This window comes from Panthera uncia, chromosome X (assembly GCF_023721935.1).
Source record: "Panthera uncia isolate 11264 chromosome X, Puncia_PCG_1.0, whole genome shotgun sequence".
NCBI lineage: Eukaryota > Metazoa > Chordata > Mammalia > Carnivora > Felidae > Panthera > Panthera uncia.
The window spans coordinates 62,954,424-62,979,118 of NC_064817.1; the positions used below are offsets into that span (position 1 = coordinate 62,954,424).

Consider the following 24,695-nt stretch of genomic DNA (forward strand, 5'->3'; position numbering starts at 1 on the left):
TAGGTTTCCATACAACACCCAATGTTCCTCCCAAAGGTGCCCTCCTCAATGCCCATCACCCACCCTCCCCTACCTCCCAATCCCCATCAACCCTCAGTTTATTATCAATTTTTAAATCTCTTCTGTGTTGGCTCTCTTCCTAATATTTTTTTCCTTCCCCTCCCCCATGATCTTCTGTTAAGGTTCTCAGGATCCACATAACAGTGAAAATATTTGCTATCTGTCTTTCTCTGTAAGACTTATTTCACTTAGCATAACACTCCAGTTCCATCCACATTGCTAAAAAAGGCCCTATTTCATTCTTTCTCATTGCCATGTAGTATTCCATTGTGTATATAAACCACAATCTCTTTATCCATTCATCAGTTGATGATTATTTAGGTTCTTTCCATAATTTGGCTATTGTTGAAAGTGCTGCTGTAAACATTGGGGTACAAGTGCCCCTATGCATCAGCACTCCTGTGAATTTACCCCTTGGGTAAATTCCTAGCAGTGCTACTGCTGGGTCATAGGGGTAGATCTATTTTTGATTTTTTGAGGAAACTCCACATTGTTTTCCAGAGCAGCTGCACCAGTTTGCGTTCCCACCAACAGTGCAAGAGGGTTCCCGTTTCTCCACATATCTCCAGCATCTACTCTCCTGATGTGTAAATTTTAGCCACTCTGACTGGCTTGAGGTGGCATCTCAGTGTGGTTTTGATTTGTATTTCCCTGAAGAGGAGTGACGTTGAGCATCTTTTCATGTATCTGTTGGCCATTTGGATGTCTTCTTTAGAGAAGTGGCTATTCATGTTTTCTGACCATTTCTTCACTGGATTATTTGTTTTTCAGGTGTGGAGTTTGGTGAGTTCTTTACAGATTTTGGATACTAGCCCTTTGTCTGATATGTCATTTGCAAATACATTTTCCCATTTCGTTGGTTGCACTTTAGTTTTGTTGATTGTTTCCTTTGCAGTGCATAAGCTTTTTCTCTTCATAAGGTCCCAATAGTTCATTTTTGCTTTTAATTCCCTTGCCTTTGGAGATGTGTCAAGTAAGGAATTGCTGCGGCTGAGGTCAAAGATTTTTCTTCCTGCTTTCTCCTCTAGAGTTCTGATGGTTTCCTATCTCACATTCAGGTCCTTTATCTGTTTTGAGTTTACTTTTGTTAATGGTGTAAGAAAGTGATTTAGTTTCATTCTTCTGCATATTGCTGTCCAGTTCTCCCAGCACCACTTGTTAAAGAGACTGTCTTTTTTCCATTGGATATTCTTTCCTGCTTTGTCAAAGCTTAGTTGGCCATACTTTTTGTGGGTCCAATTCTGGAGTTTCTATTCTATTCCAATGGTCTATGTGTCTGTTTTTGTGCCAATACCATGCTGTCTTGATGATTACAGCTTTGTAGTAGAGGCTAAAGTCTGGGATTGTGATGCCTCCTGCTTTGGTCTTCTTCTTCAATATTACCTTGGCTATTCAGGGTCTTTTGTGGTTCCATACAAATTTTAGGATTGCTTATTCTAGCTTCAAGAAGAATGCTGGTGCGGTTTTGATTGGGATTGCATTGAATGTGTAGATAGCTTTGGGTAGTATTGACATTTTAACAATATTTATTCTTCCAATCCATGAGCATGGAATGTTATTCCATTTCTTTATACCTTCTTCAATTACCTTCATAAGCTTTCTATAGTTTTCATCATACAGATCTTTTACATCTTTGGTTAGGTTGATTCCATGGTATTTTATGCTTCTTGGTGCAATTGTGAATGGGATCAGTGTCTTTATTTGTCTTTCTGTTGCTTCATTATTAGTGTATAAGAATGCAACTGATTTTTGTACATTGATTTTGTATCCTGCGACTTTGCTGAATTCATGTATCAGTTTTAGCAGACTTTTGGTGGAATCTATCAGGTTTTCCATGTATCATATCATGTCATCTGCAAAAAGTGAAAGCTTGACTTCATCTTTGCCAATTTTGATGCCTTTGATTTCCTTTTGTTGTCTGACTGCTGATGCTAGAACTTCCAACACTACGTTAAACAACAGCGGTGAGAGTGGACATCCCTGTCGTGTTCCTGATCTTAGGGGGAAAACTCTCAGTTTTCCCATTGAGGATGATATTAGCTGTGGGCTTTTCATAAATGGCTTTTATGATGTTTAAGTATGTTCCTTCTATCCCGACTTTCTCAAGGGTTTTTATTAAGAAGCGATTCTGAATTTTGTCAAATACTTTTTCTACATCGATTGACAGAATCATATGGTTCTTTTCTTTTCTTTTATCAGTGTGATGTATCACATTGATTGATTTGAGAATGTTGAACCAGCCCTGCAGCCCAAGAATGAATCCCACTTGATCATGGTAAGTAATTATTTTTATATGCTGTTGAATTGGATTTGGTAGTATCCTGTTGAGAATTTTTGCATCCATATTCATCAGGTATATTTGTCTGTAGTTCTTTTTTTTTTTTTTTTTTTGCTGGGTTTCTGTCTGGTTTACAAATCAAAGTAATGCTGGCTTCATAGAATGAGTCTGGAAATTTTCCTTCCCTTTCTATTTTCTAGAACAGCTTGAGAAGGATAGGTATTATCTCTGCTTTAAATGTCTGGTAGAATTCTGCAGGGAAGCCATCTGGTCCTGGACTCTTATTTCTTGGGAGATTTTTGATAACAGGTTCAATTTCTTCACTGGTTATGGGTCTGTTCAAGTTTCCTATTTCTTCCTGTTTGAGTTTTGGAAGTGTGTGGGTGCTTAGGAATTTGTCCATTTATTCCAGGTTGTGCAGTTTGTTGGCATATAAATTTTCATAGTATTCCCTGATGATTGCTTATATTTCTGAGGGACTGGTTGTAAGAAATCCATTTGCATTTGTGATTTTATCTATTTGGGTAAACTCCCCTTTTTGAGAAGCCTGCCTAGAGGTTTATCAATTTTGTTTATTTTTTCAAAAAACCAACTCATCTTTATATTGATCTCCTCTAAAGTTTTTTTAGATTCTATATTGTTTATTTCTCCTCTGATCTTTATTATTTCTCTTCTTGTGTTGGGTTTGGGGTGTTTTTGCTCCTTTGCTTCTATTTCCTTTAGGTGTGCTGTTAAGATTTTGCATCTGGGATTACTATGGTTTCTTGAGATAGGCCTGGATTGCAATGTATTTTCCTCTCGGGACTGCCTTCGCTGCATCCCAAAGCATTTGGATTGTTGTATTTTCATTTGTTTCCATATATTTTTTAATTTCTTCTCTAACTGACTGGTTGACCCATTCATTCTTTAGTAGGGTGTTCTTTAACCTCCATGCTTTTAGAGATTTTCCAGACTTTTTCCTGTGGTTGATTTCAAGTTTCATAGCACTGTGGTCTGAAAGTTTGCATGGTATGATCTCAATTCTTTTATACTTATTAAGGGGCTGTTTTGTGACCCAGTATGCAATCTATCTTGGAGAATGTTCCATGTGCACTCGAGAATAAAGTATATTCTGTTGCTTTGGGATGCAGAGTTCTAAATATATGTCTCAAGTCCATCAGATCCAATGTATCATTCAGGGCCCTTGTTTCTTTATTGATCCTCTGTCTGGATGATCTATCTATAGTTGTAGGTGGAGTATTAAAGTCTCTTGAAATTTCCATATTCTTATCAATAAGGTTGCTTATGTTTGTGATTAATTGTTTTATATATTTGGGGGCTCCTGTATTCAGCGCATAGACATTTATAATTGTTAGCTCTTCCCGATGGATAGACCCTGTAACTATTATTAACAGCCTTCTTAATCTCTTGTTACAGCCTTTAATTTAAAGTCTAGTTTGTCTGATATAAGTAAGGGTACTCCAGCTTTCTTCTGACTTCCAGTAGCATGATAGATAGGTCTCCATCCCCTCACTTTCAACCTGAAGGTGTCCTCAGTTCTAAAATGAGTCTCTTTTAGTCAGCAAACAGATGGGTCTTATTTTTTATTCATTTTGATACCCTATGTCTTTTGGTTGGAGCATTTCGTCCATTTACATTCAGTGTTATCATGGAAAGATATGGGTTTACAGTCAGTGTGATGTCTGTAGGTTTCATGCTTGTAGTGATGTCTCTGGTACTTTGTGGACCTTGCAACATTTCACTCACAGAGTTTCCCTTAGGATCTCTTGTAGGGCTGGTTTAGTGGTGATAAATTCCTTCAGTTTTTGTTTGTTTGAGAAAACCTTTCTCTCTTCTTCTATTCTGAATTACAGAGTTGCTCGATAAAAGATTCTTGGCTGCATATTTTTTCTGTTCATCATATTGAAGATTTCCTGCCATTCCTTTCTGGCCTGCCAAGTTTCCATAGACAGGTCTGACAGTACTGTTATGTGTGTACCTTTTTAAGTTAGAGCCTGTTTATCCCCAGCTGCTTTATTTTCTCTTTATCCTTGTATTTTGCCAGTTTCCGTATGATATGTTGAGCAGAAGATGGATTCAAGTTACGTCTGAAGGGATTTATCTGTTTCTCTAGGATTTCAATGCCTTTTTCCTTACCCAGATCAGGGTAATTCTCAGCTATGATTTGTTCAAGTACACCTTCAGCCCCTTTCCCTCTTCTTCTTCTGGAATTCCTATGATACAGGTATTGTTCCATTTGATTACATCAGTTAGTTCTCTAATTCTCCCCTCATAATCCTGGATTTGTTTATCTCTCTTTTTCTCAGTTTCCTGTTTTTCCATGATTTTATCTTGTAATTAACCTATTCTCTCCTCTTCCTCTTCAAATCAAGCTGTGGTCGCCTCCATTTTACTTTGCACCTCATTTATGGCATTTTTTAGCTTCTCATGACTATTTATTAGTCCCTTGATCTCTGTAGCAATAGATTCTCTGCTGTCCTCTGTGCTTTTTTCAAGCCCAGGAATTAATTTTATGGCTATTACTCTAAATTCTTATTCCTATTTATATTGCTCAAATCATTTTGATTAATTTGTTAGCTGTTGCTACTTCCTGGAGTTTCTTTTGAGGAGAATTCTTCCAGTTCGTCATTTTGGGTAGTCCCTGGGGTGGCTCCAAACTGCAGGGTACTTCCCCTGTGCTGTCAGGAGAAACTTGTGTTGCTGGGCAAGGCTGCAATCCGACCTGATACCTGTCCCCAGCCCACCGTTGGGACCACAGACTGTTGTGTACCTTATCTTCCCCTCTCCCAGGGGCAGGACTCACTGTGGAGTGGTGTGACCCCAGTCTGGACTACTTGCACACTGCCAGGCTTGTGGTGCTGGTTCGATGGGATCTGGCGTATTAGCCAGGGTGGATCAGCAAGGTGCATGGGGGTGGGAAGGGTAGGTTTAACTCGATTTGGTGTCAGTGGTCCCCTGCGGCAGGGGCACTGCAGCACCAGGAGGGAGGCAGGTCTGTCGGAGGGATGGATCTACAGATGTACAGTGTTGGGGAAGCAAGTTTGGTGATGGGAACTGGTTCCCTTTGGAATTTCAGCTGGGATATGGGAGAGGGAGATTGTGCTTGCCAGTGCCTTTGTTCCCCCGCCGAGCTGAGCTCTGTCTTCCAGGGCTCAACAACTCTCCCTCCCAGTGTCGTCTTGCCCTCCCTCTGGTGGAGCAGAGCTGTTGACTTTTAACATTCCAGCTGTTATGTCCTTCTGGCTGTCAGGACTCATGGAGCCCGGCCCCTCTGTGTTTGCAAGCCAGACTTGGGGGCTCTGCCTTGCTGGACGGGCTGCCCTTCCGCTGCCCCGGCTCCCTCCTGCCAGTCCGCCAGTCCGTGTAGCTCGCACCGCCTCTCCGCCCTTCGTACCCTCTTCTGTGGGCCTCTTGTGTACACTTGGCTCCAGAGAGTCCATTCTGCTAGTCTTCTGATAGTTTCCTGGGTTATTTAGGCAGATGTGGGTGGAATCTAAGCAATCAGCAGGACGAGGTGAGCCCAGTGTCCCCCTATGCCGCCATCTTCCCCTGTCTCTTCCAGGATCCAACAGATCTGATTCAATCTAATAAAATATATGAATTTGGTTCAGGGGTAGTCCAGTTCAGGCTGTATACTTTAGTTAAGAAACCACTGTTCGTTCCTCTAGTCCATGGAAGGTGCTCCATGTCTGTTAGACTCATTTACCTGAAATCTGCCTTGTCTTGTTTTTAAGGCTGGAAAATCAAGTGGTGATTTCTCATCAGTGAAACCCGCTGAGTCCATTAGAACGACTGGCCACGTGTCTCAAAAAATTTTAGCACCAGCACATTTCTGGTATATACCATCTAAATACAGGCTAAAGAGTTGAATATAAAAAGATGAAGGTGATTAGCCAGCTTTCAGAAATCAGTTTCAACGCTTATAGCCAGTTATAACACACACAATACTTACTGTATTTTGAAAAACAGAAAAGAAATTCATGCCTATTAATCATGCTGTGATTCTCACCTCTTCTGCATCAGTGCTGTTTAGTTCTTCTGCTTTAATTTTATTGTAAGTATCCAATATATCAGTACAGCTCTGATCCCTAAGAAACAAGTAAGTCAAAAGATACTTCAATATATTATTTTTAAAATCAGAAGTCAGCTCCTCTGGAAGATAAAACTGCTTCTTACCCAATAAATCGAAGTAAGACATCAGTTACAATTTTGGCTGCTTTAACTATAGGACTATCTGGCTCATTGAAAGTCCTGGCATTATGCTCAATGTAGCGAACCTCCCACATTAATGCTGATATTCTCCTATGAAAGAAAAAATAACCCTGTTACTTTTTTGATACATATAAAGTCTGTTCTAAGAATTTACAACATAGAACAACTAGGCACTCAATCATGGCATGTCAAAGGTGTTCTAATATATGTATGTAACTTAATATATGTGTATAACTGATATGCACTAATATAAAGGTATATAGTTACAGTATTTGAAGTGTAGGAAGCATTAAGAACCAGTGGACTGCATATTGGAAAGAACTGACCCAGGACATCATGGGTAAATAGGGATTTTAATGAAATAAGTATAAACACAGTGTTTTGATAAAGTCAAGGAAATGTTTAGTTTTCAGTGGAAGAAATGAGAAGATCAAGAAAAAAAAAGAAACCAGGTTTCAGAAAAATAATTTTATGTAGTTACTTTTATGATATGTATTATCAAATTAAATTGTAGGTAATGTTATAAAATATACCCAATTGGCTATATTTACAGCCAGCTCATGTTGGAATAACTGTGATTAGGACACAGTGGACTCTGGGGTTAGAGATGTACCAAAGGGTGCCCTCTACTACTCTCTCATAATTGACTCCCAACTGAAATGAAGAAAAAAATTTACTTGGCCCTTTATCTAAACACATTTTAGGGCTGGTAATTAAATCTAACTGCTGCCTAATTCCTCAACAAGGGATTTAAACATGCTCCGACTTTCTAGAGCACCTTAATCATGATGAATCCACAAATCACTTACTTAATCTGCCTTTAATAAACTAAAGTGAATGATAGTTTTTGTTTCACATGTGATTTGTGCTACTCATAATTTCTTCTCTGTCCTTTATTCCATACTCCTTACCCTGGAAGACTGAGAATCTATCAAAAAAGGTAAATTAGTGTTCCAAATCTTTAGAAGAAATTTTGGAGTATACTGAATGATTATTTTATAGTAAGAAAACACAGATCTCACTGTATCATTATACAAAAAGGAACACAAAAGATGTAAAGCTATAAACTTTATAAATAATAAAACTAAACAGACCTGTAAAAGCGATTTTCAAGTCTCCGCCTGATGGTGTTGAGGTCAGTTGGATAAGCAACTACAGTACAATACAAGGGATAGGCACTGAGATCCACTGGAACAGCAAAAGGGCTGGCAAAATCTATAACATTACCAAAATCAAAAAAGGTAGTTATAAAAGATATTAATGTTTCATGTTAACAAACAAAAACTTTATAAATTAGAAGGGAGGACAATATACTACATTACTAAAATTGAATGATCCAATTATGCAAATATTAGACAAGTATCATTAAAATGTTATTCTTTTTATTTGGACATAATATCTATGAATCATGTATGATACATTGGTTCAAATCAGGTGCAATGAGATGAATAAAAGGAGAACTTCAAATCTGTCTTTTCTGGATAAATGCCAAACAGCTCAAGTGATATGTTTTAGATAATATAGCTTAGACATGTAAGTAAAAAGTATTACTCATCCACTGTGTATCAAAAAACTCAACCAAAGTCAAGCACAGAGAATAGCTAGAGAGCCAAAGTGACTCAAGAAAGTAAAAGACCACTATATACCACGTCTTCACTATTATATAAGCTCCCAGAGAATAGAAAAAAATTTATCATTCATTACACTGGCCAAACATATAAAATATTAATATTAAAACTAGAATCACTTGATTAAAAGTGCCTCTTGAGTTAAAAGTATACAGTGAAAAATATATTTCCTTTTATAGAACTTAAAATTCTGCTGGTTTTCCTTGTTCCTTCCTAATATTCTTTCATATTCACCGTACCCAGGGACAGAAGGTGGTTGATGCCCTGAATAACCCGTTCACATTCCTCATCTCTGGAGTGAGCCCCCCACTCTCCTTCCTGGGGTTTGTATAGCAAAGCAGTCAGTTCCTCCTGGGACACAGGAACACCAGCACCAACTTCATCTGGAAAGGCAGCTATGTATAAGATTAAAAATCAGAAATGATTAGCTTCCAATACTGTGCTACTGATACTGAATTATAATTCATTTTTAAAAGCATATTTACTTCCTTCTGGAATTGGCTCCATATCCCAAGGGCTCATCTTTTCTCTCTCATTATTGTCCCAGCTATTAAAAAATAACAAGATACAAATCAAATTCACAGGACACTTACTTTTATATACCACCATAATTTGCATGACTTCCTGGGGGTAAAATTTGGAAAAGGGCAATACAGTTTCCCTTAAAGTACAATTTCACTTACATAAAGATGATTAACCTTTAATTAATAGAGAAAGCAAAAAAAAAAATTAGAGAAAATATAGTTCACCAATATGAAATAGAGAGCAGTAAACTTACACTTAGTTTTACTTGGTTTTTTGTTTGAATTCCAATCAAGCATGTATTCAATATTAGCCCAGGGTACATAACGAAAAGACCTCTTTGGAAAATTCCTTTCAGGTTAAGAAAGTCAATTTTAATAGATCAATTCTTTCTGTGAGATAATCTACTTTATCCTAATAGTTTAAGAATAACAGCATCTCCAAAATTTTATTATTCCCTTGTGACCCACAATATGCAAAGTTAAAGTCAGTCCTCACAGAATAAACATTAATCATTCTTGAGAAGAAAACTTCATTCATTAAGAATCTTAAAATGCTGGTATTTAATGAAAAACTAAAGTAAATGTTGTAGACAAATAGTACGTCCAAACATAATACAGTCACCTATGCCTAGAATTCATACCATTAAATAAAAGACTGGGTACTAATATTCATTGCTATGTTCCAAACAATTACTTTAAACAATGAATTAATTTCAGGATTCTTCATGAAATAATAGTTGCAATTCTTGTCTAAAACAAAAATACTTAAAAGAAAATACAGGCATAAGGGAGGTACAAATAAGTCTTCAGTTCCTGCTTTGTTTTAGCACGCATATTGGACCAAGAGGTTTATCATCAAATTCCTTCCTTACAGGTACCAGGATTACTTCCTTAATGGTACAGGTTAGATAAAGATAAGTCAAAGTAACAACGTAGTATTCCTGGTAGGGTCAGAAAGTCCAGTTAGTACCACAGTATTATATCAGGCATAAAATACCATAACTGTACTTACTGAACACTGTAGCACTGGAAAGAACTATCAGGATACTCTGGTTGAAAAGGTTGCTGACTCTCCACAGTCCCAAACCACCAGGCATCATCAATTATACTGCGGAATCTATCACCTATAATGTTTTTGGAAATTCTTAAAAGGATGTTTTTGAGAGTAACAGCTTTGTTCACACTTTAAATTGCTACTTTTTGTTGGACAAAGTAGCCTTGTATCTAGCATTATTAGAGGTTTCAATCTGAGTTTCCCAGATAAGTAAATTTTATATTTTACTCTAAGGTTTTGACTTCCAAGTACTAGTAATCTTTCTGAGATAAATCAAATATGTCCATGTCTTCTTAAATAAATGTTACCACATATAATCTAATTTTTATCAATTACTTAGGATCATTATTAGGCATACTTTTTCTTGTACTGTACGTATGTTACTACAGTTCTTTTCCTTTTTGCTTTCAGCTTTTTGCCTTTAATAATCTCTTCATACTATTCTGCCTCTAAAGGGCTAAAGATTATAAAACCAAACCATTGCAGACAAAAATGTTTCTCCCACATAAGAAAGGAGAATTCAAAAGTACTAATAGCAACCATTTACACAGTATAAATTTTACACATTTAGGTTCCATCTTAAGTGCTATCATTTATTGCTCACATCACCTTATGGGTGTGTTCTGATGTGATTGTTATCATAAAGATAATGGAAGTGGGACACAGAGAGATTAAAAACTTGCCCAAGATCAAATAGCTAGTGAAGGGTTAAAGGAAGGGATAGGAGAGGAGGGAAAGGGAGAGGAAGAGAAAAGATGCAGAAAGAGGTAGAGGTACAGAGAGAAACAGAGTGAGAGAGAGAGAGAGAAAGAGTGACAAAGAGAGAAAGAAAGAAAGAAAATCACAATCAGTAATGGCCTGCTTAAGAGCCCAAGTGTTAAGTACTCTATATTAGGCAGTACTCTACATTAGGGCAAGTGACATTTGACGGTTTTTTTTAAAATTCAGATTTGTATTCTAATGGATTAGATATTTGCAGAAAGATTAGAGGTTATATGCTAAACACAATGTGCATAAAATCACCTAAACATAACTGAGAAGGAAAATTTAATTTGATTTTTCTAATTTGGTTAACAGCTTTTACCAACTAGATGTTATACTAGCTTATTTCTATTAAATTATAATTAAAATGTTACTCTATTTCAAACTTAATTGTTATTAAGTGAGAATTTTATACTCACCAATCTGCCAGTTCCTTTCTTTGGCTTCATTATAAAACTGATGTAGCACAAGGAAGTCAATGACATCTGGCATGTCATGATACCTGTATAAAAAATAAAGCACATATGAATCAATATACAAATATAACAGCATATGATATTAAATATCCAGAGATCTATGTTTAAAGTGGAGTCATTTAAAAAATGTTGTAAGCCTCAAGGTTCCTGCAAATGTCTTTACTTAAACTCCATCTGCTTTTGTTAGTCCCCTGCCTATTACTCTATCACTTTAATAACATAAAGACACCAATGAAGGTCCTTAAAGCTTAGTATAAGGTATTTTATATTAAGGGGTCTTAATATAAAAGAGTCTATAATTAGAAAAGTATGAATTGATGTTCTTTCATCTCCTCAGATTTCAAACTCTAAGAAATGTGCCGCTGACTAATCATTTATTTTATTATTAACAGAAGTAAAAGCAACTACCATGTTTCAACCACATCATTAGACATTTATAAAGGTTTTTCTTTTAATTCATCATAACAATCTTGAGGCAGTTACTAACATTTACATTTGCAGATGAAGGCATAAATTCAGAGAGGTTAAGTAACTTGCTCACAGATATATATCTAGTTGATCTTTAAACAATACAGGTTTGAACCCCTGCAGGTCAACTTATATGCAGACTTTTTTCAATAAATATGCATATATATACTGTAAATATATTTTCTCTCTCTTTATGATTTTCTTAATTACATTTTATTTTCTCTTGCTTACTTTATTGTAAGAATACTATATATAATACATAAAACATACAAAATACATATTAGTCAAAAGTTTATTTTATCAGTAAGGCTTCTGTTTAACAGCAGGCTATTAGTAGTTAAGTTTTTGGGGAGTCAAAAGTTACATACAGATTTTCAACTGTTGGGGGTCAGTACCCATAAGTCCCCACATTGTTCAAGGGTTAACTGTATACACACACAAACATACTACAGTACATATATGTTTGCTACACACACACATGCATGCACACACATGGAAGTTTATAAATATGTATATATATAGCTATTACGTGTAAAAAAAAAACATTAAACCCTGGTCTTTAAAACTCTAAAGCCCATAGTACTATAGTATTTTCTCTCCCATCAAGCCTTGTACTCTGCAGAATAAATGATTGGGATTAAAACACACACACACACACATACACACACACACACAAGCGCACACACACACACACACACACACACACACCCAGAGACAGCTACTCACTTAATGGAAAAAGATTCTCCAGTCATTTTGCCTGAAATGGGGTCCAGAAATGCAAGCTTCAAGCAACACAGTGTAGGTGGTCCAACCTCATATTTGATTCCTACAATCTTAACAAACTCTTGTTCCTATTCATGAGAATACCAATAAATTATTACTTTCAATATAAATGCCTGACAGTTGCATATTATTTCATTATTTTTTGAACAATTAAAAAACTATCTGAATACCCACCAAATACTAAGCATTCCACTATGTGTTAAAGGCAGTAAGACATAGTCCTTGACAATATCAAGTCATAGTATACTTCAGGGCTCTAAACCAAGGATAAGCAACCAAATCCCCTTGAGAACATTTTTAAAATTCATATTCTTAAAACCTACTCCTATAGAATTGAATTCAATAGGTCTGGGGTACAAGTTTAGTCATACATATTTTGAAAGAATTCCCCAAGGGATTTTGATGTTTTTGCCTGGTTAAGACATGTATTATGTAAGTATGTGGGTAGACATGTATGTGTATATTTGTGTATGTGTATACACATGTATACATGTATGTGTATATCTTGTTCTTCAAGTTGGAAAAACAAAAGAAGAAAACATGCATAAACCTAACTAGAAATGATGATGTATGTATCTATGTATTTATGAAGGAATGAATATGTATTTACAGTCAGAAAAACCTCCAAAATATTAAACATACCTATTTTACTCAATACCATGTAGCTATATAGGTACTGTATCAAAAAGGATAATCCATAAAGTACTACAAAGTTCTGAGTTTCTTGGGATTTATGAAATTTATGATATTTACTTAAAGCCACTGGAACCTCAAGGGTATCTGTAATCCACACACAAAGTCAGTTTATAGAGCCTCAGAATATACAAAGCTGCTCAGGAAAATAACCACACCAGGGAACTACTGCTTTGCTCCAAATATAGAATGGTATACACTAGACGACTTGAAGCTTGAAGAAAATTAGGTCAAGTAATCAAGACAAGAAATAGCATACAAATTTCAGGAAACATAAAATGGGACCCATAACACATGTACAAGAGTATGGTACATCTCCTTATATTAGACACACAATCAATAATGAAATATGTACAAAACTGAGAAAAAGCTATATATAGGCAAGTAACTTAATTCCAAAGCTACTTCATTTAGTTTATGAAGTATCAAAACTACTTCATAGTTTATGAATTTGGCCAACTTACCCTGAGATCCATTTTATTCCATGGCTGTTTTTGTAAATTAAGGCTGTATATTTTTGACTTCCTTACAGCCCGCACATAAGCTTCATGTCCTTGCCTGAAATAGATAAGCTAAAACAAAAAACATAAGGCATTAACAAGCAGTATCCTATTTAATTAACAACTCTATGTATCCCAATATATACTGTTACAAATGTCTTCTTCTCTTTACAACGAAATTATAATTTTGAAAAAAAATGTATAACTATTTGTCACTATCAAATAATGTTCATTCAGTATTCATGTCTATGTTGCCTGTACTAAGTGCTGCATAAAAACACTGCATATAAGTATTGCATATAAACACTGTATACACAATCCTTTTCCTTCTAGCTGCTTCATAAATTTCTGAAGAAAGAGGAACCAATGACAAATGTACACAGAACTGATCATATTTTAAAGTACTATTTTTAAAACTATAAGAGTAAAAATATCAATAATAACCACGTTATTCAGATATAATTTATTACATATATATTACTGTATACAACAAATATTGATTGAACATATGTGTGCAAGGCACTGGGTGCAGTGGTAACATACCAAAATAAAATCCTTTCCCTCGAGGATATGGGCAGACAGGTAAACATATGAGTATAATATAAGGCTTAATATACTAAATGTCGTAAGAGAGAAATAACTTAGGTGAAAGCTCAGGAGGAAAGAGCAGCAGGTAAATGGAAAGTAGGAATAACATCCAGGAGAAGTTGGCATTTAAGTTAAACTTGTAAACATGAGTATTTTCAAAGGCAATGATCTGTGGCTATGGCCATTCCAGGCAAAATACTGAAGGCTTAACATTTAAAGTAAAAAGTAATGGTGCCATTAAGAGATTGGTTTTATAAAAAGTATCAATTTTATGAATTCTTTAAAAACATTTAATTTATGTATTTCACTGTCTGATTCACTTATATATCTCCTCCATTAGAAGAAGTATGAGTTTTACGAGTTCTTTAAAAACATTCTTTCATTTATGTATTTCACTGACTAACTCACTTATATACCTCCTTCATTACCTGCACAATTATCATTACCTAATACACACTACTCCTGAGGCATATAAGCATATTCTAAATTTAACAAAGTAGAGGGAAAGTGATTCCACCAAGGTAAATATGGTCTTATATAAGAAAGGTGTCTCATCAGACATATAATATACAGATTCTTGTTCTCTTTTGTAAAGACTTCTAAGATTAATTAAAGATAACTCTCCTTAGAGGAAGACGGCAGCAGAGCAGGAAGTTCCCAGGCTCCTTTCATTCCAAGAAACACAACTAGATAAATTTTAAATCATCCTAAATACCACAGGAATGGACCTGAAGACTGGCAGAACAAACTCCAAAACTGAAGGGAGAGAAGAGGCCTCACTGAAGAAGGTAAGAAGTGGAGACATGGTTTAGGGGAGAAACAGATTGTGGGTAATGCAAAGGGGAGGGAGCCATGGTCATGAAGTGGGAGAGAGGAGCTCATAGGGGCACACACAAGGAGAACATTTCCCCAAAGCCATTGGCTTGGAAAAAGACAGGGGATGAATTTTGTGAGGTCTTGCAATAAGCCGGGCTTTGTTAAAGTCTAGAGTTTTAAAGAACAGTGTGTTTGGCTGGTATAGAGCCAGGAGGGCACTGCCCTACTGCTAGGGAGAAGGCAGGCAAACAACTCGGGTACAGACAGTAGGGATACAGTTATCTGAAGCATGCATGGGGCATACACTAGGGAGATTTTTTGCTCTTCTTAGAATATGTCCCTGAGAGGAAGCATTCACAGAGACATCTCTCTGGAAACAAAGGAGGTGGATGGTGCCATTTCCCTCCCCTGCCTCTAACTATAAACACACAGCCACCACAGGAAGCAGCAAAACACTAACATTGGCTGCCTAGCTTCCCCACACCCCTGTGCTCTGGTGGAACTGCCCTTCTCAGTCAGGCTTGCCTTAGTCCCAGTGGAACAGGCCCCTCTCCCAGAAGACCAGAAGAAACCCCTGCCCACACCAAGTCTTCCTACCAGAGAGTACTACGGGGCCTCAGTTCTGATGGAGGTGGTGACAGGTCTCACTACACAAGATCAGAGCCCACTTAGTTAAAACTCATCACGTTCAGGCCAGGGGACCAAAGTCAGCCCACAGCAGGCAAGGAGAACCTCTGCAGATGAACAGCCTGAAGAATAGAGCAGCCAAAACACAACAGCAGAGTGCAAGCAGCACACATCCGAGACACTCCCTGAAGTGCCAGGCCCTGAGCCCTACATAATCTCTTCTTAATAAGGCCATTACTTTTAGGAGATGGATGCATAACTTTTTTTTTTTTTTATAAAAAAGAAGAGAAGAAGGCAAAGACTTAGACAAAATAACAAGATGGAGGAATTCATCCCAAATGAAAGAACAAGATAAGGTCACAGGCCAGAGATCCAAGTGAAACAGATATAAATAACATGCCTGATGGAAAATTTAAACCAATAATCATAAGGATACTGATACTGAAAAAAGAAGACATCAGGGGCACCTGGGTGGCTCAGTCAGTTGAGTGTCGGACTTCGGTTCAGGTCATGCTCTCACGGTTCATGGGTTCGTGAATTCAAGTCACCCATCAGGCTCTGTGCTGATAGCTCAGAGCCTGGAGCCTACTTAGGTTTCTGTGTCTCCCTCTCTCTCTGCCCCTACCCCACTCTCACTCTGTCTCCCTCTCTCTCTCCTAAAAATGAATATTTTTTTAAAAAAAGAAGACATCAGTGACACCCTTAAGACAGAGATAAAAGAGTTAAAAAACAATCAGATATGAAGAGTGAAATAGAAGAGATTAGAAACATGATTGAGGCAATGAACTGCAGGCTGGAAGAAGCAAAGGAATGAATTAGTGATCTAGAACACAAAGTAATGTAAAGTAATGAAGCTAAACAAATGAGAGAAAGAATTATGCAACAGAATAGATTTAGAGAATTCAGTGACTTAATCAAATGTAATAGCGTACACATTACAGGAGTCAAAGAGGAAGAAGAGAGAAAAGGGCATAGAAAATTTATTTGAAGAAACAATAGTTGAGACCCTCCCTAATATGGGGAAGAAAACAGACATCTGGATCCAGGAGGCACAGAGAACTTGCATCAAAATAAACAAAAGCAGGCCAAACAAAGACATACTATAATTAAATGTGTAAAATACAGTGATAAAGTCAAGTCTGAAAGTCAGCAAGAGAAAAGAAGTCCTTAACTACAAGAGAAAAGACATAGGCAGCTACAGATTTCCTAAAAGGAACTTGGCCAGCCAGAGAGGAGTGCATGATATATGCAAAGTTCTGAATGGGAAAAATCTGCAGTCAAGAATGCCCTATCCAGCAAAGATATCATTCAGAATAGGAGAGATAAAGAGTTTCCCAAACAAAAACTGAAGGGAGTGCGTGACCACTAAACCAGCCCTTCCAAGAAATATTAAAGGGGACTCTGAGGGGAAAGCAGAGACAAAAAAATGACAAAGACTAGAAAGGATTAGAGAAAATCTCAAACAATGATAAATCAAGTAATAAAATGGTACTAAATTCAAATCTGAATTACTCTGAAGGTAAATGGACAAAATACTCTAATCAAAAGACCTAGGATATAAGAATAGATAAAGTAGATAAAAACACAAGACCCATCTATACACTGTCTATAAGAAACTCATTTCAGACCTAAAGACACCTACAGATTGAAATCAAGGGGATGGAGAAGGATTTATCATTCAAATGCATGTCAAAAGAAAGCTACAGTAGCAATAATTATATCAGACAAACCAGACTTTAAAACAAAGACTGTAACAAGAGATAAAAAGGGCAAGATAGCATAATAAAGGGTACAATCACAAAGATATAACAATTGTAAATATGTATGCACCCAACAATGGAACAATCAAATATATGAAACAGTTAATAACAAACATAAAGGAACTAACTGGTGGTTATACAATAGTAGGAGATTTTACATTTTTTTAAGTTTATTTATTTAAAAAAAAATTTTTTTAACGTTTATTATTTGAGAGAAAGAGAGAGAGAGACAGAGAGCAAGCAGGGGAGGGGAAGAGAGAGAGCGAGACACAGTATCTGAAGCAGGCTCCAGGCTCTGAGCTGCCAGCAAACAGCCCAGCACAGGGCTCAAACCCACAGACCACGAGATCATGACCTGAGCTGAAGTCAACTGCTTAACCAACTGAGCCACCCATACACCCCTATTTATTTATTTTGAGAGAGAGATCATACATGCATACAAGCAGGATAGGGGCAGAGACAGAGGGAGAGAGAGAGAACACCAAGCGGGCTCTGCACTATATACACAGACACATATATACACATACAATGGAATATTACTCAGCCATCAAAAAGAATGAAATCTTGCCATTCTCAAGGACATGGGTTTAGCTAGAAAGTATCATGTTAAATGAAATAAGTCAGTCAGAGAAAGACAGATACCATATGAATTCACATATATGTGGAATTTAAGAAACAAAACAAATGAACAAAGGAAAAAAAGAGAGAGCAAGGGAAATGGAGAAACAGACTTAACTATAGAGAATAAACTCATGGTTACCAGAGGAAAAGTAGGTAAGGGTTATGGGTTAAATAGGTGCTAGAGATTAAGGAGTGCACTTGTGATAAGCGCTGGGTGTTGTATGGAAGTGTGGCATCGGTATACTGCATACCTGAAAGTAATAAAATTCTATGTTAAGTAATTGGAATTTGAATAAAAACTTAAAAAAATTCCTCCCCTAAAGCTTCCATAAAAACAGGCAATAAATACAAGAAATCATGATTTTGTATATGCCCCTGAAAAATCTCTTTAGGTTTTTTTAATACAGCATTCATCACAGCATGTTCTACTAAAATAACCAAACAAACAAGCATTGCTCAAAAGTCCAATACTTACTGGAAGACACACTACAAAAGGAAACATTTTAATAATATGAATTATTATTCAATATATCAGAGAATGTACAAGCCAATTAGAGTTAAAATATTATAATTTAACATAATTTTCATAAAAAAATAAAAAATTTTCTCACCAGATAGAATTTAAATCAATTTTTGACTGAGTAATCATAAATAGAGTTATATTATTCAATCACAGGCTTAGTAGGAAGGACTGTCTCATGAAATGACGTTCCTCTAATCATTGAAAAAGGTAGTTATCCTCTAGCATATTCTCTATCAGGTTGGGCATGGGCTTTTTAAAAAAAAAAGAATATCAGGACTTGAATTAGGACTCCAAATACCACTCAATTCTGCTAAGTAGAAAGTAAGTTAAAAATAGACAATTATTTTCATGACTTCACCAGCCAAACAATGTATTTCAATATACTGGAGACACTGTGCCAAGTATTAGAAGTGAAACTGCTTAAAGCATAAAGTTGAACAAAAATCAAAATGGCTACACAAACGTTTTAGTGAAGCTGGATTTTATTTATTTTTTTTATTAATTTTTTTTAACATTTATTTATTTTTGAGAGACAGAGAGAGACAGAGTATGAAGGGGAGGGGCAGAGAGAGAGGGAGACACAGAATTCGAAGCAGGCTACAGGCTCTGAGCTGTCAGCACAGAGCCCGACGCGGGGCCTCAACTCACAAACCGCGAGATCATGACCTGAGCCGAAGCCGGGCGCTCGACCAACTGAGCCACCCAGGCGCCCCAAAGATGGATTTTATTTTATTTTTTTAATGTTTATTCATTTTTGAGAGAGCATGAGCGGGGAAGGGGCAGAGAGAGGGAGACACAGAATCTGAAGCAAGGTCCAGGCTCCAAGCTGTCAGCACACAGCCTGACAGGGGGCTTGAACTCAGGAACAGCGAGGTTATGACCTGAGCTGAAGTTGGACGCTCAACCAACTAAGCCACCCAGGCGCCCCAATGAAGCTGGATTTTAAAGTAACCTTTTACGTCTCTTCTGCAAACCTCCCCTCCTCCCTTTAGCCTTTTGTTTCAGCAACCTGGTACCATCTTAAAGACATGACAAAGGAGGCTGGTAGCAAGTACGCAATTCCTGTCAAAATCAGTTGGATTCTGTATTTCCCTAAAACACTCTCTAGCCCCTCCCTCCAGTGGGCTTGCAGTTGTTGAAGGCCATAGCCTGCTGCAGCCTCCTTTGCCTGGAAAGCAATAAAGCTATTGTGCCTCTTTATCCCAAACTCTGTCTTCACATTATGTTTTGGCTCTGAAGCATAGAGGTAGATTTTTGACAACACAAAAGATATAAAAATTAATAAGATTCAATCACTGTCCACAAGAAATATATAATGGAGGAGAGCTGCTAAGACAGTGTACATATAGCTATAATAGAGAATATAAATGCCCTAAGACTGATTCAAGTGAGTATTCTTGAGGTTCCAAAAGAAAAAGATTATAACTGGTAACAATTACCTCATCTCCCATCTGTGGGACAAATGGGGAACGTCGTGGTATGGTATCCAAAATCCACTGAGGGGCAAACCATTCTTCATTGGGTTCACCTGCCATAGAAAGCAGTCCTCCTTTCTAAAATATAGTTCACAAATATATAAACCATAAATATATATGAACAGTAGTATGAAAAGTAACAATATTTTAAAAAATCAGATTATAATAAAACATAAAAGTACAAATTTTAAGCATTTTTATTTATCAAGTAATTATGTACATCTGTACCAATAAAATAATCAAGTGAATTCTTTAATATATTGCTCAATTTTGGCTGACAGATAATAATATGACATTATATACTATCTAAAAAACCACAAATTTTCACGTTCCTAGAATACCATGTGAATTCAAGTACAAGTAACAAAATAATTTTTTGCCAATAAAATGGTGACAGTCAAGAAGACAATTCTGTCTACTAAAGCAAGAGGATACAGAATATGTACATAATAAATTTTTTAAGTACTATTCAAAAAACTATGTGGATTAAGTCTTTATAAAGTCCAAATGAAATCATAGTGAAGAGAAACCATCACTGGGATGAAATAAAAACAAAGAAATGGAAGAAGTCCTACATGATTTATTCTACCCTTTCATTTTACAAGTCAAAAATGGAAAGAAATTTATGACTGGAAACATGACAAGAATAACACTTTTATTCTCTAGTGGCTTATCATTTAAAACTACTATATTTAAAAAAGTGATTATCAATATGTTTACATAACAACGAAGATATTCTAGTCTCTACTTTTGGTAACAAAAAATTTAAAAGTTTTTCTTTTAAAGTCATTTTAAACAATTTAGTTTCTCAGATGGAATGTTATTTTTAGAGAAAACTCAAGTGTTATTGATGTGGAGAAAGGCAGCAAAATTTCAAAGAAATTAAACTTCCTTACAATTTATAGCCCATTAACAAGTGCCTGAGATAGGAAGAGTGACCTTCCTCAAGGAACTTACCTGCCTCAATGTTAAAACTTTGTTAGAGGCAAAAGGCAACCTTAGCCTCACATTAGCCTGACCTCCAAGATCCTGTAAAAATCCCATTGGAAACTTCCTTTATCTATACCCTCTCAAGATAGATGTTAGCAATCATCCTCTAAGCATAGGGACTAAGTTTTTACTAGACAGTAGTAAATTACCTTTTCCTAATAACAGGTAGCCCTCAAGGTCCTGGAAACCTTCCTTCCAAATTCCTTAAAACTTAGGCTATCCCTAACTCCCTCCCAACTTGAAAGTATATAATCAGCCACTCCTCCCAACACCAGTGCAGTTCTTTCTGCCCAGGAGTCCTGTCCCAGTGCTTAATAAAATCACCTTTTTGTACCAAAGATGTCTCAAGAATTCTTTCTTGACCATTTGTTCCTGAACCCCAACATTTCAAATATTACTATTAAATATTCAAATGTCAGAGGCAAAAACAAAAACAGAAACAACTTGTAAATTTACAAACCTTCTTTCTAGTTTGTTTAGGTTTCTTTTGCCTGTCTTCTAGTGACTTCAAATTCTCCTCCTCAGAGCTGCTGCATATTTTACGTGTTGCCTGTCTCGTTTGTCTTTTTGGAGGTTGCAAATTTATTCCAGCATCTGCTGTCCAATCAGAATATTCACTTGATGAATCACTGTAAATATTTCAAAATTATGAATATATAGGTTTAGAAAAAGGAATAGTTTGCCTTTTAATTGAAAGATGATCATTTTGTAATAAAATAGCATTATAAATGACATGGTTTTTGTTCTAACTGAACAGAAAAAATACCAATATAAATTTTTTATCATTAAGGGATTTCAGTGAAATGATTCTTGGATAAAGTATAATGGTTAGTTTCCCATAACAGAATTTCAAATTCAAAATTCCTAAAATAAATAGATACATAAAATAGAATTCAAAATTCCTGTCCAAGTCACAAAATCTTTAAATAAAGATGCCTCTTATCCATGGAAATGGTTACATGTAGCTGTTTTAAAACTCAAATAAACACAGTCTGCTAAGATGCAGAATCTTGGATTTACAAAGCATCTTATTTTACAAATGAGGAAACTAAAGCCCACAGTGACACACCCAAAAAGATACTGGCAGGACCAGGATGAAGCAAGTCTCTGGACTCCCAACCCAGTACTCTTTCTGCTATAAAACACTATTTTAACTCTGGTTTTAAAATGGACAAATAATTTTGACCAAATCTAAACCATTAAAACTACCTGGAAGAGCTTTCACTTTGCCATTCAATAACAGGATCCTCTACAGAAGCATCACTTGTGCCAATGGTTTCATCTTCCTGCAACAAGGAGCCAGCAATTGAGATATATGGTTATTAACTAGCATATTATTAATTAGCACACACTACCTGTTTTATAACACTTTCTATATTTCCTCCAACAAAACAACATTCCAGGTAAAATGTACATAATCATCTTTCTACATATATCTATAACTCACAACTAAGCCTACCAGGTATTTAAAGCTTCCTAACATCTACTATCTTATTGATATGGGACATCTTTTATTATTTCAAAGACTAAACAAACTCCTTTAGGCTCCCAAATAGAACCCTCTTAAATGTTAAGGCCATTGTTTAAAAAGTATCTATAGGGGCGCCTGGGTGGCTCAGTTGGTTAAGCGTCCGACTTTGGCTCAAGTCATGATCTCACGGTCCATGAGTTCGAGCCCCGCGTTGGGCTCTGTGCTGACAGCTCAGAGCCTGGAGCCTGCTTCAGATTCTGTGTCTCCCTCTCTCTCTGACCCTCCGCCGTTCATGCTCTGTCTCTCTCTCTGTCTCAAAAATAAATAAACATTAAAAAAAATTTAAAACGTATCTATGTGCCTCTGCCAAGTGACTATAATTACTCTCCATAAGAAAATTAACAATATTTTTATGATGTTAAATTTCAAACATACGGGGCGCCTGGGTGGCTCAGTCGGTTAAGCGTCCGACTTCAGCTCAGGTCACGATCTCACGGTCCGTGAGTTCGAGCCCCGCGTCGGGCTCTGGGCTGATGGCTCAGAGCCTGGAGCATGCTTCCGATTCTGTGTCTCCCTCTCTCTCTGCCCCTCCCCCGTTCATGCTCTGTCTCTCTCTGTCTCAAAAATAAATAAACGTTAAAAAAAAATTTAAAAAAAAATTTCAAACATACCAAAGTAGAGGGAATAAATTACCTTTGTGTATACAATTTCCAGTTTAGACAATAACTCACTGCCTATCTTGTTTTATTTGTACCATCACCAACTGCCTCATACACGGGGGATTATTTTGAAGTAAATCCTTATAAAAATAGCATTTTAACTATAAACATTTAGTAAGATTATGATTCTTTTCAAAACACAACCATAACACCATTATGACATTCGAAGGGTAATGTCAATTCCTGAATATCTAACCATTCTTTTCAGTTGAATATTTTCATAGGTAGGAGAGAGAAGGAAGGACATCATTGATAAGAATTAAACAACGTGTCGGGGGCGCCTCGGTGTCTCAGTCAGTTAAATGTCTGACTTTGGCTCAAGTCATGATCTCGTGGTTTGTGAGTTCGAGCCCTGTGTCGGGCTCTGTGCTGACAGCTCAGAGCCTGAAGCCTGCTTCACATTCTGGGTCTTCCCCTCTCTCTGACCCTCCCATGCTCATGCTCTGTCTCTCAATAATAAATAAATGTTAAAAAAATTTTTAAAAAATTAAAGAACTCTCAGGGAGCCTGAGTAGCTCATCCAGTTAAGCGTCTGACTTCGGCTCAGGTCATGATGTCACGTTTCATGAGTTTCAGCTTGGGATTGTTGCTCTCTCCACTCTCTCTGCCCCTCCCCTGTTCACACTGTAGTTTCTGTCTGTCTCTCTCTCTCTCTCTAAATAAACAAATAAATAAGGATTAAAGAACTGTCCATAGTGGAAGGAAAACGGGAGTGCCATATATTGTCAATGGATAATTAAACCCTAATTATCTATTTAAAAACTAAAGTTGTTAAGAGAACAAAAGGACTGGAGAAGAGAAGAAGAAAAGAATTGGTATAATCTATTCCATTACCATGAATAATTACATCTGAAAAACCATCACTTAGTAATCTCCATAGCTGATGAAGTCAACAATAATGAAAAATGTGCATATTCTGCTGATTACACAGTCAACCAGTTCTAGGACTGTAAACTAGTTATCATTGTTTATGTTCCACTTTTTATTTCTGGGCAGATTTCCTCTCACTCTCTTTTCTCACTGTCCCAAAGCCAAACTTTTGCCGGCATGTCTGATATTCTCAAACAAAATATCTTAGGTACAAATCAGAGAAGATATCTAAAGAAATTCAATTATACTGCTCAAATTTGCCTATTAAAGGCCTTACTAATAAATAATTTTCTTAAAAGAAAAACACTAAAATAAGTCTCTATTAAAATGACTTTTAAAAGTAAACCCAAGGTGATAATACTAACTGGGAAACAAACAATTACACTGAGTAAATAATAGTAGATATCTAACCTCTGAGGAGCTGTCTGAGTCTTCCTGTACACCTGAAGTTTGACATGATGCTTGTGAATTATGTTCTATATTGGACCGTGTTTGGTAAGTATGCTGACGCTTGCGCTGTGTCCTTCGTAAAGACCGCCCATAGCTAGGCTGATAATCATTCTGTAATACAAAAAAAAAAAAAAAAAAGATTTAAAAAAATGAAAGGCTCAGTGAACATACACAAATGAATATATATAAAGCAAATCAATTGGGCAGGGGTAGGGTGTGGGTGGAGGTAATAATCAGGAATAAATTCCCAAAAAGAAAACACAAAATATAGCTACATATATATATATATATACACACACACACACACACACATATATACATACATATATATGTATATATATACATAT

At 36.4% G+C, this 24,695-nt stretch overlaps 1 protein-coding gene across 7 annotated transcripts in view; it reads right to left on the reverse strand.

The window, feature by feature from the left end:
• Nucleotides 1–24,695, reverse strand: part of BRWD3 (bromodomain and WD repeat domain containing 3) — a 231,515-nt gene that overhangs the window by 64,515 nt on the left and 142,305 nt on the right. For all 7 annotated transcript variants that reach the window (XM_049644693.1, XM_049644687.1, XM_049644686.1 and 4 more), the window contains 13 exons: nt 24,310–24,459; nt 22,048–22,124; nt 21,299–21,467; nt 19,813–19,926; nt 13,403–13,510; nt 12,189–12,313; nt 10,938–11,020; nt 9,715–9,826; nt 8,664–8,725; nt 8,418–8,573; nt 7,645–7,765; nt 6,515–6,640; nt 6,348–6,426 (listed from right to left, as the gene is read on the reverse strand). In XM_049644693.1, the coding sequence (XP_049500650.1) occupies nt 6,348–6,426; nt 6,515–6,640; nt 7,645–7,765; nt 8,418–8,573; nt 8,664–8,725; nt 9,715–9,826; nt 10,938–11,020; nt 12,189–12,313; nt 13,403–13,510; nt 19,813–19,926; nt 21,299–21,467; nt 22,048–22,124; nt 24,310–24,459 (1,482 nt within the window). The remainder of the gene's footprint in view (nt 1–6,347; nt 6,427–6,514; nt 6,641–7,644; nt 7,766–8,417; nt 8,574–8,663; nt 8,726–9,714; nt 9,827–10,937; nt 11,021–12,188; nt 12,314–13,402; nt 13,511–19,812; nt 19,927–21,298; nt 21,468–22,047; nt 22,125–24,309; nt 24,460–24,695) is intronic.